The 11,810-nt window shown below is 40.7% G+C and overlaps 2 protein-coding genes across 8 annotated transcripts in view; one reads left to right on the forward strand and one right to left on the reverse strand.

Moving 5' to 3' along the window:
• Positions 1 to 6,704, forward strand: part of arhgap17a (Rho GTPase activating protein 17a) — a 34,415-nt gene extending 27,711 nt beyond the window's left edge. Inside the window, exons 16-21 of one of the 3 annotated variants that reach the window (XM_029246837.1) lie at positions 105 to 267; positions 1,655 to 1,903; positions 2,965 to 3,131; positions 3,289 to 3,834; positions 4,206 to 4,229; positions 6,386 to 6,704. In XM_029246837.1, the coding sequence (XP_029102670.1) occupies positions 105 to 267; positions 1,655 to 1,903; positions 2,965 to 3,131; positions 3,289 to 3,834; positions 4,206 to 4,210 (1,130 nt within the window). In that variant the 3' untranslated portion in view covers positions 4,211 to 4,229; positions 6,386 to 6,704. The remainder of the gene's footprint in view (positions 1 to 104; positions 268 to 1,654; positions 1,904 to 2,964; positions 3,132 to 3,288; positions 3,835 to 4,205; positions 4,230 to 6,385) is intronic. The other 2 variants (XM_018762124.2, XM_029246838.1) reach the window with 2 other exon arrangements.
• A 1,248-nt stretch (positions 6,705 to 7,952) lies between these two features.
• Positions 7,953 to 11,510, reverse strand: LOC108939949 (testis-expressed protein 47-like). 5 transcript variants are annotated; one of them, XM_018761646.1, is made up of 6 exons: positions 11,423 to 11,510; positions 10,985 to 11,066; positions 9,737 to 9,840; positions 9,374 to 9,435; positions 8,952 to 9,147; positions 7,953 to 8,435 (listed from the first exon to the last, which is right to left on the reverse strand). In XM_018761646.1, the coding sequence occupies exons 1-6, from the start codon at positions 11,474 to 11,476 to the stop codon at positions 8,115 to 8,117; spliced, it is 819 nt and encodes a 272-aa protein (XP_018617162.1). In that variant the 5' UTR covers positions 11,477 to 11,510; the 3' UTR covers positions 7,953 to 8,114. The 5 variants fall into 5 exon arrangements, with proteins under 5 accessions (XP_018617162.1, XP_018617167.1, XP_018617164.1 ...); XM_018761651.1 differs by having other exon boundaries at positions 8,952 to 9,170; XM_018761648.1 differs by having other exon boundaries at positions 11,279 to 11,510.
• Positions 11,511 to 11,810: the final 300 nt, after the last annotated feature.

Consider the following 11,810-nt stretch of genomic DNA (forward strand, 5'->3'; position numbering starts at 1 on the left):
GGAGATGTTGAAGATTGCCACGAAAGTTTCTTCTTTTAACTGTGGTGGTAGTGATGGCTAGCAGAACTGTAATGGTCTTGTTATGATTATGCTTCATCTGGTAGATGTGGAGTTCAATGTATCAGGCATGTTTGCTATGCCCACGCCTCCCGCGAACAACACAAACCACGTGACCATGCCTGAATCTGACTCTGGGTCGGGCGCTACAGAGCGGAAGCGGCCAGGCAGCACAGGTGGCCCGGAGGCTGACAATACCCGCAGAGACAGGTATCCATCTCACCACAGGGCTCTCAGCAGACAAGATTCCAGATCCACAGTGGTGTCCGCTTTGTATGTTGTAGCTGAGGAGTCCATTGTAGTTCAGCAAACGGTGCTTCAAGGCCCTCCTAGTAACTGAGAGTGCTTTTTGTCTTTTTTTTTTTTCTTGCATATTTGTACAATTATGAAATATACACTTACAATATACTTATTAACTTGTATTAAAGATAAATTAAGCTTACTAACTTGTTCATATTGGTTGGTACTGTACAAACCTGAAATTGTACCACTGGTTTCTGTTGCTAAAGGGATTTTTCTGAATTTTGCCTTTGTGACAAGTGTTCGCTTTCCACCTTTTTTTTTATTTTTTTTTTATTTTTATGTTTATTTCTCTGTAGTGTCATTCTAACAGACTGCACCTGAATGTTGGCATTATTCATTTAAAGCAGTTTTATCTCATTTCCAATGTCCACATTGCCTATTGAATCTAGCCACAATTTAATTAGGATTTTTTTCTGGCATATTCTTTATCAAACAAGACATGAATGCAGCCTTAAAATTGGGCCAGTCTACTAATTATTAAACCAGTACATCTTAATTCTAGATTTTCTTCTCCCCAAAATGTATGAATGTTTGACAGTTAATCTATAAAATGACCTCACTTATTTCAATATCATAATGTTAAGTATTTTTGTTCCTTAGCAACATGAACAATGCCAACATCAGCAGGATAATTTCCTAACTGTTCCTATCAAAAGCTTTTCTAGCCTTTAATTTTTGAACCATTGAAGGATAAAGCAGTTTGGTTTTGCAACCAAGGGTCTTGTGGTTTAAACTTCATATAGGCTTTTGGAGACTAGGAACTGTTTATTCTTGCTTGCTGTTTTTGTGCTTGCTGTAGAGCTGTATGTTTGAATGCTTTAAAATGGCTTTTATAGTGCCTTTTAATAAAAACATTCAAGTATCATGTTTTTGATCATGATAATCAATGTGAGTTCTTCTGTTCAAAGTATAGAAACAAAAGTCAGTACTAGTGTCACTGTTAATTGTCCTTTAAGTAGTAAGTCAGTGTGCCCAAAAACATTTTCAGATTTCTGATTCCTCATACGTGCTGGTGTGTTGTGGGGAACTCCAGCCCTTGAGAAAGTGTGTATGCAGGTGGTCCTTTCACCCCCCATCTTAATTTCAGTCTGTCATGTGATTTCATCTGTTTTAGCTGTAAATAAACTAGTGACTGAAAAGTTGTTCAGAAAATTTGTAGGCAGTCCAACTGGCAGGGGCTGTAGTTCCCCACCCCTGGCATGGAGTAACATTCTTTTTCTTTCTGTTCTGGGGACCTGGGGTGCCTCATGTTTTCATCCCGGCACTGGTGTGTCTTCGTCTCATTTCTCTTTAGCCCCACTAACAAATTATCGGACCACAACCCACGTAGAGTGAGCAGTCTTAATAGAAAACAGCACGTTTCCCCCGCGTTCCAGCCCCCCTTGCCCCCCATTGAGACTGGGGGGGCTGTGCTGATGCAGCCTGCTGTCGAGCTGCAAGTTCAGCCAGTGGGCTCAGAGCCTGGCCAGACGAGCTTGGCGCAGGGTGTGGCCGCAGTGGTCCCAGCCCAGCAGCCATTAGTCCTGAGCACTGATGACAACGGGTAAGGACTGAAGCAGCGAAACCATGTTTCTTGCAGTAATGCGTTCGCAGCATGATACAAATGATGCCAAATTACTTAGCTTTTCCAAAACTAATTTCCATTTACGCTACTAATGATGCCACCAGTTTTTTTTTTTTTTTATTAAGGTAACATTATTGTCCACTGTTTGTGCAAGAGTTTACAACCAACAAGAGCTACTTGTTGCCAAAGCTTTTTATAAAGGCTTCTTGAAATTGGAAATACTACTTTTGTGATCTGCCAAGATCAACTTGAGTAAACAGGCATGGCAGGGAGAATGAGGAAAGCTCATATATGTGATGAGCAGAACTACAGTTGGAGCACACTATAGCTGTGTGGCTTTTTACAGCTTGGTCAGAACACAACCTTCTTATTTTCCCCCTGCACCCTGCCTGAGATGTGGTGCTGGTTCTAAGCAGTTTGACCCGAACAATTCCAGCATGCTCATCCGTTCTCATGTGGCCCTTCTGCAGTCAGTTGGCCAGACTAAGCCACTAGAGAATTGTCAGCCTCCTTGATCTCTGCTGATTTTTATCATTACAAGTGTTGGCGCCAGCCCTGTAGCATGAACCCTCATTGTCTTGCTGGCATCCTGCTTGCATTTCTGTGCCGTTTCATATTTCGTATGTGGGGACTTAAGACGTTGGAAGCACTGCATGTGCATGCAGAGTCTGTGCTGTTTTTGTTGCCTTAAGGATTCGTTTTGTTTCCGATTGCAGCAATATGATTCTTAATGTATAGTTTTACATTTAATGCAAACATCTCTTGTACAGTACAGATGATTTTAACATTTGAAATAATCCTTTGTCTACAAATTGAAGTACTTTCAACCTCTTCTGCAGGAAATATCTCCATCTCTTCTGTTTCAAATTTCCCTTCTAAACTGAGTCTGCTGACATATTAATGATGCCAAATTAAAACAAAACCACTTCAATGAATGCATGTATTTTTCCACATTGTAATGTCTGTACCCAAACTTAATTGACTTAGTTTTACTTGATTCTATATTCTCACTGAAATGTTTTTATGTTCTGTGTCCCCAGCTCCTCCAAACTGAGCCGTGAACCAGCTTTCACGCACGCACCTCAGAAGAATGGCGCATCAGGCGTGCCATCGGCTGCCCTTGCCTCAGCTGGTGGTCACGGACAGCTGAATGTGGGGACCCCACAGGCTGGCTCCACGGGTCCAAGTCCTCACATGATGCGTAGAGGTTGGAAATGCTGACTTTCACTTCCCAAATCACACACAATTGTTTTTTAGAACAATTTGAATAAAGTGACATGCATCTGTGAGTTTTGAAATGTATAAAAGTTTTAAGCTTGTTCATACCTGAATATCTCTTCCACATTGTGTTTGGTTTCATGTAGGTACAAAGAAGCCTGCACCTGCCCCGCCAAAACCAGCTGGTCCTTCTTCAGCTCCCTCAAGTGTCCAAAACCAGTCATCCTCAGGAACATCCCCAGCTCCCATCACAGCACCCAAACCCCTCTCCAGTCCCTCCCCAGCTGCCCCGAATCCCAGTCCAAGCACACCTCAGCCATCAGCAATGCCTCGCAGGCTTTCCAGCAACCAGCCACCATTTCAGGCCCCAAACCACCCACCCCCCCAGCCCCCAACACAAGCCACACCTCCATCCCAGCCCAAAATCCCTATGCGGACAGCAGCAGAGTATGGCACTGAGCACAGTCCCCCCAGCACTCCCACCCCTCCAGACACGCCTCCGCCTTCCACTCCTTTTAGTGACAGCTTCCACACCCCGACTGCCTCTCCCTTCTACTCTGGCTCTCTCCCCCGTCCACGGCCCGTGCCCAGGCCTAGGAACCGCCCCAGTGTGCCCCCTCCACCGCAGCCTCCCTCACCTGGTCTTGATGCTTCCAATGGCAACAGTGGTGCAGCCTCTAAAAACAACTATGGTAAGATGTCTCGCCTGGCTTTTCTAGAGTTAAGAAAAACATCTTTCACATAAGCATCTGTGAGACCCAGTCCTCTTTCAGACACCTACTAAAAAAAAAAAAAAAAAACTTTTTTTTTTTTTTCTTCTCAAACCAAAGGTGTAGAGTATGAAACTTCTTAAATGTTTACTACATACAAGATGGTCAAATGGTCAGTGTGCTTTGTTTAGATTTATGCTCTAATAACAGTTTGACTAAACATCTTTCTTACTGTGCTGTTATCTGACACATTAACATGGTTTCAGTTTTTGTCACTTTTTACTGCACATAACTTCTAATGTGTTTATTAGAATGTGTGAACTAATAGCTTTTGTGTCATAATACCTTCACAGGTTGAGGATCTTGCTAAGTGGAAGGTTTGTAACAAATTGATATTTGCATTTGCAGCAGCTGCTTTTTCCATGTAGCTCTACTGAACTCTAGTTTAGGCTTTTGTTTCCTGCTGTTACATGCTTTAGTTTAAATGGTCCACTGTTAACCTCTCTGTGGTCTGTTGCAAAAACTCATCCTTCAAGCACAACTTGTTCATAAATGTGCAATGTGTGTTTTGGGTTTTTTTTTTTTTTTTTTTTGGCTCTACTACTTTGGCTCACTTGGTCTTTTTGACATTTTCACATATTGTGTTGCATAGTCACTCATGTTGAATCAGCTTATGGTTGCATGTTTGTTTCACTAGTTATGCTTTTATACCACACTATCTTTAACTTACCTCTTAACTAAAATATAAATGTTTTATTCTTTTAATCTGTAATTCTGTCAGCTGTTTTTAGTTTTGAAGTTAGTATTACTCAGTTTTGCAGTGTCTGTATTGGCGAAGGACACTTTGTGAAATGGCCTTTGGCAGGTGGGCATGCATTATTTAGTGCTGAGAATGGGGGGGAAAAAATGGTAAGGAATACAGTCTTCCCTCTACATCAGTGACACTGAGATCATATTGGTCTAAAAGAAAATAATTTTGCATATGAAAAGTTAAAGTCTACATACTAAATTCACCCCATTTTGAACTCTGGTTTATGTTTGCACATTGCAGCACACAGTTCAGGGCCAGACAAGCACCCTGATCAGCCTGAAATTTGCATGACTGAAATCAAATAACCTAATTAAATTGGGTGTTCCTTTAACTGACCATTTCGTGTGTGTGTGTGTGTGTGTGTGTGTGTGTGTGTGTGTGTGTGTGTGTGTGTGTGTGCGCGCGCGCACGCGCCACTTCTTAAACAGATGGCCATAGTTAATGTTTAAAACATCTGTCTGCTTCACTGCTTGTTGCTTTGTGCTTCAGTACAAATTTGTGTGCATGTGTGTGCTATCTATGCTCTTCAGCACTTGTAGATCTTGTCATGCATGGGGAATCTTCAGTTTTGCAATGGACTTGACAGTGGTGGTTTTCTGCTCTTTACTGTCTTTGGGAATTTCTTTGCAGAGCCTATAGCAATGTGGGCTTTTCTAGTTAAATCATATCTTCATACTATCAGGTCAAATATTCTAAAATGTAAAACCCTGAACTTTTATACTGGATAAGATCTTATTCATTTTCTGTGTAATAAATCTAATTACAATACACTGGCTTTTCAAGTTATGAACACAACACTAGGTCTGTGTGTAAATTCAAAGTATTTTCTACCACTAAGTCAATCTGTAAAAATACAGCCATCTCTTGATTTATTGGCTTGTTAGATTTTGTGTGAACCTCAGATATAATAATTGGAGACTTAAAATTCTTTTTTTTTTTTTAAAAAAAAAAAAAATTGCACTTGGTTCTCAGTAATCTCCACAAGCTTTGCTTCATTCCCAGTTGTTAATCTAATAAACATGTTCATCAGTTTACATTTATTTAGCAGACTCTTTTCTCCAAAGCACCTTCCAGTGAGCTCCGTGTAGTGTTATCGGCCCACACACCTTATGTTCATATTAAACTTTAGTCACAAATTAAAGCTTACTAATACTAAGGTCTCAGTACATTTGTAGTTTAGGTGTATTGAAAGCCTTAGATATAGGTTTCATAATACTGAAATGGTACATTAAAACTTTTTTTTTTTTTTTTTTTTTTTTTTTTTTTTTCCCCCCCCTCCAAAAAAAAAGGGGGGGGGGGACACTTTGTCTCCAGGAATGCCAATTCCTCCTCCACTCTTTGTTTGTGCTTTCATGCCAAATAACTTCTGGGAGTGGAAACACAGGTTGCTTTTGAGAAAATATGTATGTAAAGTAAAAGCAATTAAAGGGCAAATGTATGAGAATTTCTAAGTTAAATGTTGGTAATTTGGAAATGATTAGCAGCTGTTCATTGGAGAGCAATTTTAAAAAGGAATTCATACTTTTTTTGTTAAACTTTCTCAGTTTTTAATATTTGGACAGTATAGCACTATGGCAATAAACTGACCTCTCAATCTGTCAGGGACATCTCACTGAGATATTTGTAGCCATATCCAGCTTCCAGCCGATGAGGGGGAGAAATGGAGAGGCTGGCACATGGTTTAAAGAGTAACCTAGTGTTCTTGCTGTCATTTCTGTGCAGATTCTGCTGTGGCTCTTACAACACTGCACCATGTCCTTATACCTGAGCTTGCTGTGGACCAGCATGCCATGTGCCCCTCTGCCAAAGAGCCTGCTGTTGCCACACCTAAGGACCCTGAGCTGGAATGCGAAAGCACTGCCTTCTGATGGGGACAATGTCCCTGACCATCAAATGCCTCTTTCTCTGTGCCTCCTCTTTGCCATGATAGTATCTGTCTGGCTCTGTCTTATAAACACACACTCAAGATTGAATAACTGTCACCTGCCCCCTCCCAACAACCCAACCACTTTAGATGACCAAAATTCTTAAAAAAAAAAAATGCTCCTTGACCACAAGATTATTAAAATGCAATGCTGATTAAATTTTTAATTGGATGAAAAGTGCTGCTGTTAATCAGACCGAGGAACTTAGTGAAGTATTTTATTTTTTTCTGCTAAGCAGGTGTCTATATGGTAGAACATGGACAAAGTATAGCTTTCAGTTCACAACATATTGTGTGATCAACCATATGTTTGAGGAAAGCATGTGCAACACTGATACATTCCTTTTCATCAGTGTGCTCAAGCACAAAAATTTAAACTGTACACACCTGGTTAAGCGCATTGCAGTAGCAAAATGTTCAAACTCCTGGGGGAGCTTTGTGTGGTTCCACTGAGCCGTTTTCGCTCTGCCTACTTTGTAGGTCTTTAAATAGATGCCACCTGAAAACTTAGCCGTTGAACGGTTGCTTGGGCTTTACTGTGGTCCCTTTTCCCTATTACTGTGGAGTTGGAAGCCCTGTTGCCATTTAGGGACACCTAAAATGGTATAAAAGGAAAACTTCACTATTTTTAAATCTCCTCTAAATGATTTGTACACATGTTTGACTCCTCAAAGCAATCATTTATGTCTTGCTAATTTTGTCATTTTTTGCTGCCTGTTTTTTAAATAATTGAGTGCACTTTTCTGGTTTGCCTTTCTGTGCACACAAAGGACCTTTTAGTAAGGGCTTTGAAACTGTGGATGCTACAATTTAAGCAGTGTTTTTGAAATGGTTTATGTAGTACAAATTTTTAACGCTTGGTATTCCTTTTGAAAAGAATAAAAGTTCCACTGGAAAGAAAAACACTGGAGCACTTTGTACCATTTACAAAGTACATGTGGGGAATGTAAGTACATATCTTGATTACAGATGTATGGGTAATGTACAGAACATTGTGCAGCAGTCACCACTTTGTCTAAAGAAATTCAGTGTTTGGGTACATTTGTCTTCCTTTATCCATTAAGTTGCTAATGTAATTGTGCAGCATCTAGAGCGATTCAGTGATCAGTAGAGATCTGCTGTGTGGCTGAACCCCTCTGACATCACTACCAGAAAGTTCTTTGCCTAATTGTTCTCATGCAAGTAACCAGTGAGTTCTTTATTTTTGGTAATGGAGCAATCAAAGTAACACTTGGTGAGAATGATGACATGGGTGTTTGGCTCCACCCACTGTGTTGGGTAAACCTGTTTGCCTACTCTTCACATGGTCAAAATTATTTTCAGTGAAAGGTTCCATTTGTTCTCAATAGAAATTTGAGACACATGTTCAGTCATTAGCTGCTTTATTAAATATAGAAAGTCATTAGGTGAGCATGTATGCTGTTTTCTTGCATAGCACCTGGCTGTCTGCAAAACTCCATTTCCTGAAAAACACTTCAGAAAATAGATGTATTTGTGCAAAGTAATTAATTGCAAAGTATGCCACATCTACACCAAAGCCAATAGGACAGTATGGCTACCTGATCTATCTTCAGTGCTGGCTACCAGTAAAGTCGACGTTGAATGGGCCACACTATTTCTGAAGATAAACACAATCTTTAATGCAACAACTGACTGTTGAGCCACAATCAAGATGCATACAACAATCTGATAATTACCAGAGTCCATGAGTATGTCGACAGGCTTGGCGTAACCCTTCAAGAAATCTGAAGGGGAGAGCAATGTAGTGCTGCGACACAGGTACATTATGGTCTCCTCCTCCACTAGCATAATGCGCTCTGGCTCCTCTGGTTTTGGGCACGTATCCTTCTGTAAGACATGCAGCATAGCTCCTGTTCTCGAAGTGAATAGAAACTGAAATGGGGCAAAGATGCTTTAAGGTCTTCTACCAAGGTCTTCTACCTATTAAGAATTTTGTGGCACAAGGGCCATTAAATCTCAGATATATAGCTATGGAGTTAAAGGATTACAAGATGGTGTCTGTGTGTTCGGTAACTATCCATGCATTCAGCGCGGTGTGCAACGTGGGGATGTGACAGGGAGACCAAACCGTAAGGAAAAGGGTGCGGATGCAGAATGTATGAAGTTTAGTAAAGGTCACCAATTTACTATGTCAGTGAAGTTTGTTTTCTCAAATAGCTTTAAAAAGCTTTTTAAGGAAGGGCAACACTCTCAGGCCTTTAAAAAAGTGGCGTGCCAGATTACGAACATGATTACAAACAGCAATTACAATGAGAATCATATTGACAACCAGGCCCGTCTCTAGTGGCAGTGAAGTATGTTACCATATTAAACTATGCTCCGGGCTCAGCTGCGAGTACTAACCCTGCTCATCAGTTGAGTGCAGAGTTTGTAGAGTATGGAGAGGCAGTCCGTGACCAAGAGCTCGACTGGCTGTGTCTGAGGTGATGCATCCTGCAGGCTGCTTGGGAGGTTGAATGAGCGATACATCCATGTGTGAAACATTCGGCGTGGAAGACAATAAGAAATCACCAAAATCTTCACATCCTTCAGGAACGAGCTGTAGCAAAGAGAAGTGTGTTTCTGGATTTAAAAAAAAAAAAAAAAAAAACATGACTATAATGTTTTGAGTGGCATAAATAAAACATATACTGGACCAAAGTTCTACATAACTCTATACGGCAACAATTTTTTCCTACGTATCTGGTTTAGTGGTGACTTCAGGAAATTATCCGTATGAGATTCTTAGATACAAAGATATCTGCACTGATTCAGGTAAATCTTACTCTGGGCTGCTTTCCATTTCACTGAGATCTTTAAGGATTTCAACAAGAACATCAAAAGAGCACTGCAACAGAAGAGATTATAAACCTTTGGTAAATATGAAAAACATTTATGTTCTTAGAAGGAAATTTTCCAGTCAGTGGAAAAATGTGTAATTGTTTCTTTCCCAAAATTAAGAATAGTGCAATAAAAATACAATTTTAAGATTCATTTGTTAATTCAGGAAACAATAAACCATCAATGAATGCAACCTCAAATCTGATGGAATCCCAACCAAAATTAAGTCTTTGTGTCAAAAAAAATAGTTACTAAATCGTTATGGAAGTTAAAAATTGCACGTTATGGTAGAGAGTAAAAATGATTACCTCCAACGAATGAATGAAGCAGTTAGGGTACAAGAGCAGTGTACCAGTGACTCCTTCTGTCTGTGGGTTCTTCTGGAATTTGCTGATGAACTGCTCATAGTACTCTGGAGTCACACAACATTATCAAGTAAAAACATTTTGCTCCATCAAGTGGTGTACATTTATTAACCAGTTCAAGTCAAACGTACTTAAGGATGATGCAGAAAACATGCAGTATAATGCATTCTTTTTTTTGTATGTAATACAAGGAAGTTGTCTTATACTGTGTACAGGTAAAGGGCAGCATAGAATATGTACTTTATTAATCCCTGCAAGGTAATGCACGCACACTGCAGCTGAACACAGGATTCATAACAGCAAGGTGCTCAGTTCTATCCAAACAAAATAAATAACAAATAACTGACAAAAAAACAAAAGGGGGACAATCATGATTATGCTCAACAATTAATCGAAGTAAGGTAACACCTCTACGGTCACAAAGCAATTACAAGTGTCTGCTCCTTTCGCCACCAAGCCGATGCATCAGTGAGGAAATTGCATCAGTCCATCGGTGCCATTTTACCGACACCCAAGGGGGACATCCTGTGCACCCAGCACAAGATGAGTTACCCTCAAAAAATCTTAAAATCAGACAAAAGGACAAAATGCTGAACAAGGAATAAAACATCAAACCTACCCAAAACAACCATGAACAAGGGTAAATTCCAAACTGCACTACAATCGTGAACAACGGATGGGTGTCGTCTACCGGAGTGAACCCTGTCTATCATCTTGCCTTAATAAATGATTACAGTAAATTCACCCAGGAATACTTGTAATCAGCTTGTCCTATACACTCCTATGGCCTCGCCTTGATTGTCTCATATTTGATAGAGACAAGTTAATGAATGCAAATCAGTTTCACTGGGTTATTTACCTTAATGCCTGTAATGCAGATGTTGCACAGAGGCAGGTAAACTTGGAGATTGAGCACATGACTAAAACCTGGTAACTAACACCTTATTACTAACACCAGAGTATCTCAGCCTTTTCCAGCTCTCTAAAGCCTCTCCACTCAAGGGAGGGTCGCAGCAGTGACTGAAAGATGGACAAATAGATGGAAACTATTACCTGATGGTAATGAACACAACGGTTATTAACACCTCACTCTGAACTAGCACCTGACTGGAAATGAACACCTGGCTGGTTATAATCGTCTGATTTTGAAGGAACACCTGGGTGGCAATGTCCCCGTATCTGTAACTCTACCTGTGATCGAGGTGGTCCTGTCGTCGGTCGTCCGCCGACCCCGTTTCGTGGCCACATACACCATCCTGTGGATGAAACCTCTCTGACAAAGCAAAGGTCAGACAACAAGCTCTATTAACATATCTAGCAACATCATTACCTGTGCTGACAATACCCGGCATTTCCAAGTATTAACACTGTCCTTGTGACATGATATAATCTGACCCATTTACATCGCAGGCTGTTCTAATGTTGTAATTCGAGATAATCGCGTTGATCGGGGGGAACGAGAGCATCACTGGGTTTCGTATTTACCAATAACTGAAGCAAGCCAACCAGCACCCATGGCCCATGGCGCCCCCCCCGAAAAAGTCGTTAATCTTTCTCATTACACTATTATTATGAATAACGCACTAAAATTATTCAAATTATTTAAAAAGAAGCTGCACTTATAGAAACCTTGGAAGTAGCTGCTTTATACGTGATAAAATACAGGCTGCCATCAGTATTCATTGTAGACTGAACGTAACGCGCCGTTCCAACTAAATGCGTTTTGCCGTTACTTAGCAACCAAGAGCTGCGTCGCACACTAATGACGTTAGAAACACGTGATGGGTGTTTCCCCGGAAGGAAGAATAATGGAAACTGGAAACTGTCAGTATAGCGCATGCAGTAGGTGTAGATGGTTGTGTGCGGTTGGTAGGGGGGGAGGAAGGGGACTCGACGTGAAAGCAACGACCACAGACGTGTTTCTTATAGAATGTTTATTTGCCACAGCTAGTTGTCGTTTCCGTGCACAATACAAATAGGCAGTGTCACAAGCAGCAGTCGGTAGCACTCAACCTAT

Source organism: Scleropages formosus, chromosome 20 (assembly GCF_900964775.1).
Source record: "Scleropages formosus chromosome 20, fSclFor1.1, whole genome shotgun sequence".
Lineage (NCBI taxonomy): Eukaryota > Metazoa > Chordata > Actinopteri > Osteoglossiformes > Osteoglossidae > Scleropages > Scleropages formosus.

Coding starts and splice junctions, on each gene's coding strand:
- LOC108939949 (XM_018761646.1), bottom strand. CDS start 11,476: ATGAATACTGATGGCAGCCTGTATTTTATCACGTATAAAGCAGCTACT. Junction 9,436..9,736: donor GCTTCATTCATTCGTTGGAG/GTAATCATTTTT, acceptor CTTCTGTTGCAG/TGCTCTTTTGATGTTCTTGT. Junction 8,436..8,951: donor GCACTCAACTGATGAGCAGG/GTTAGTACTCGC, acceptor CATGTCTTACAG/AAGGATACGTGCCCAAAACC.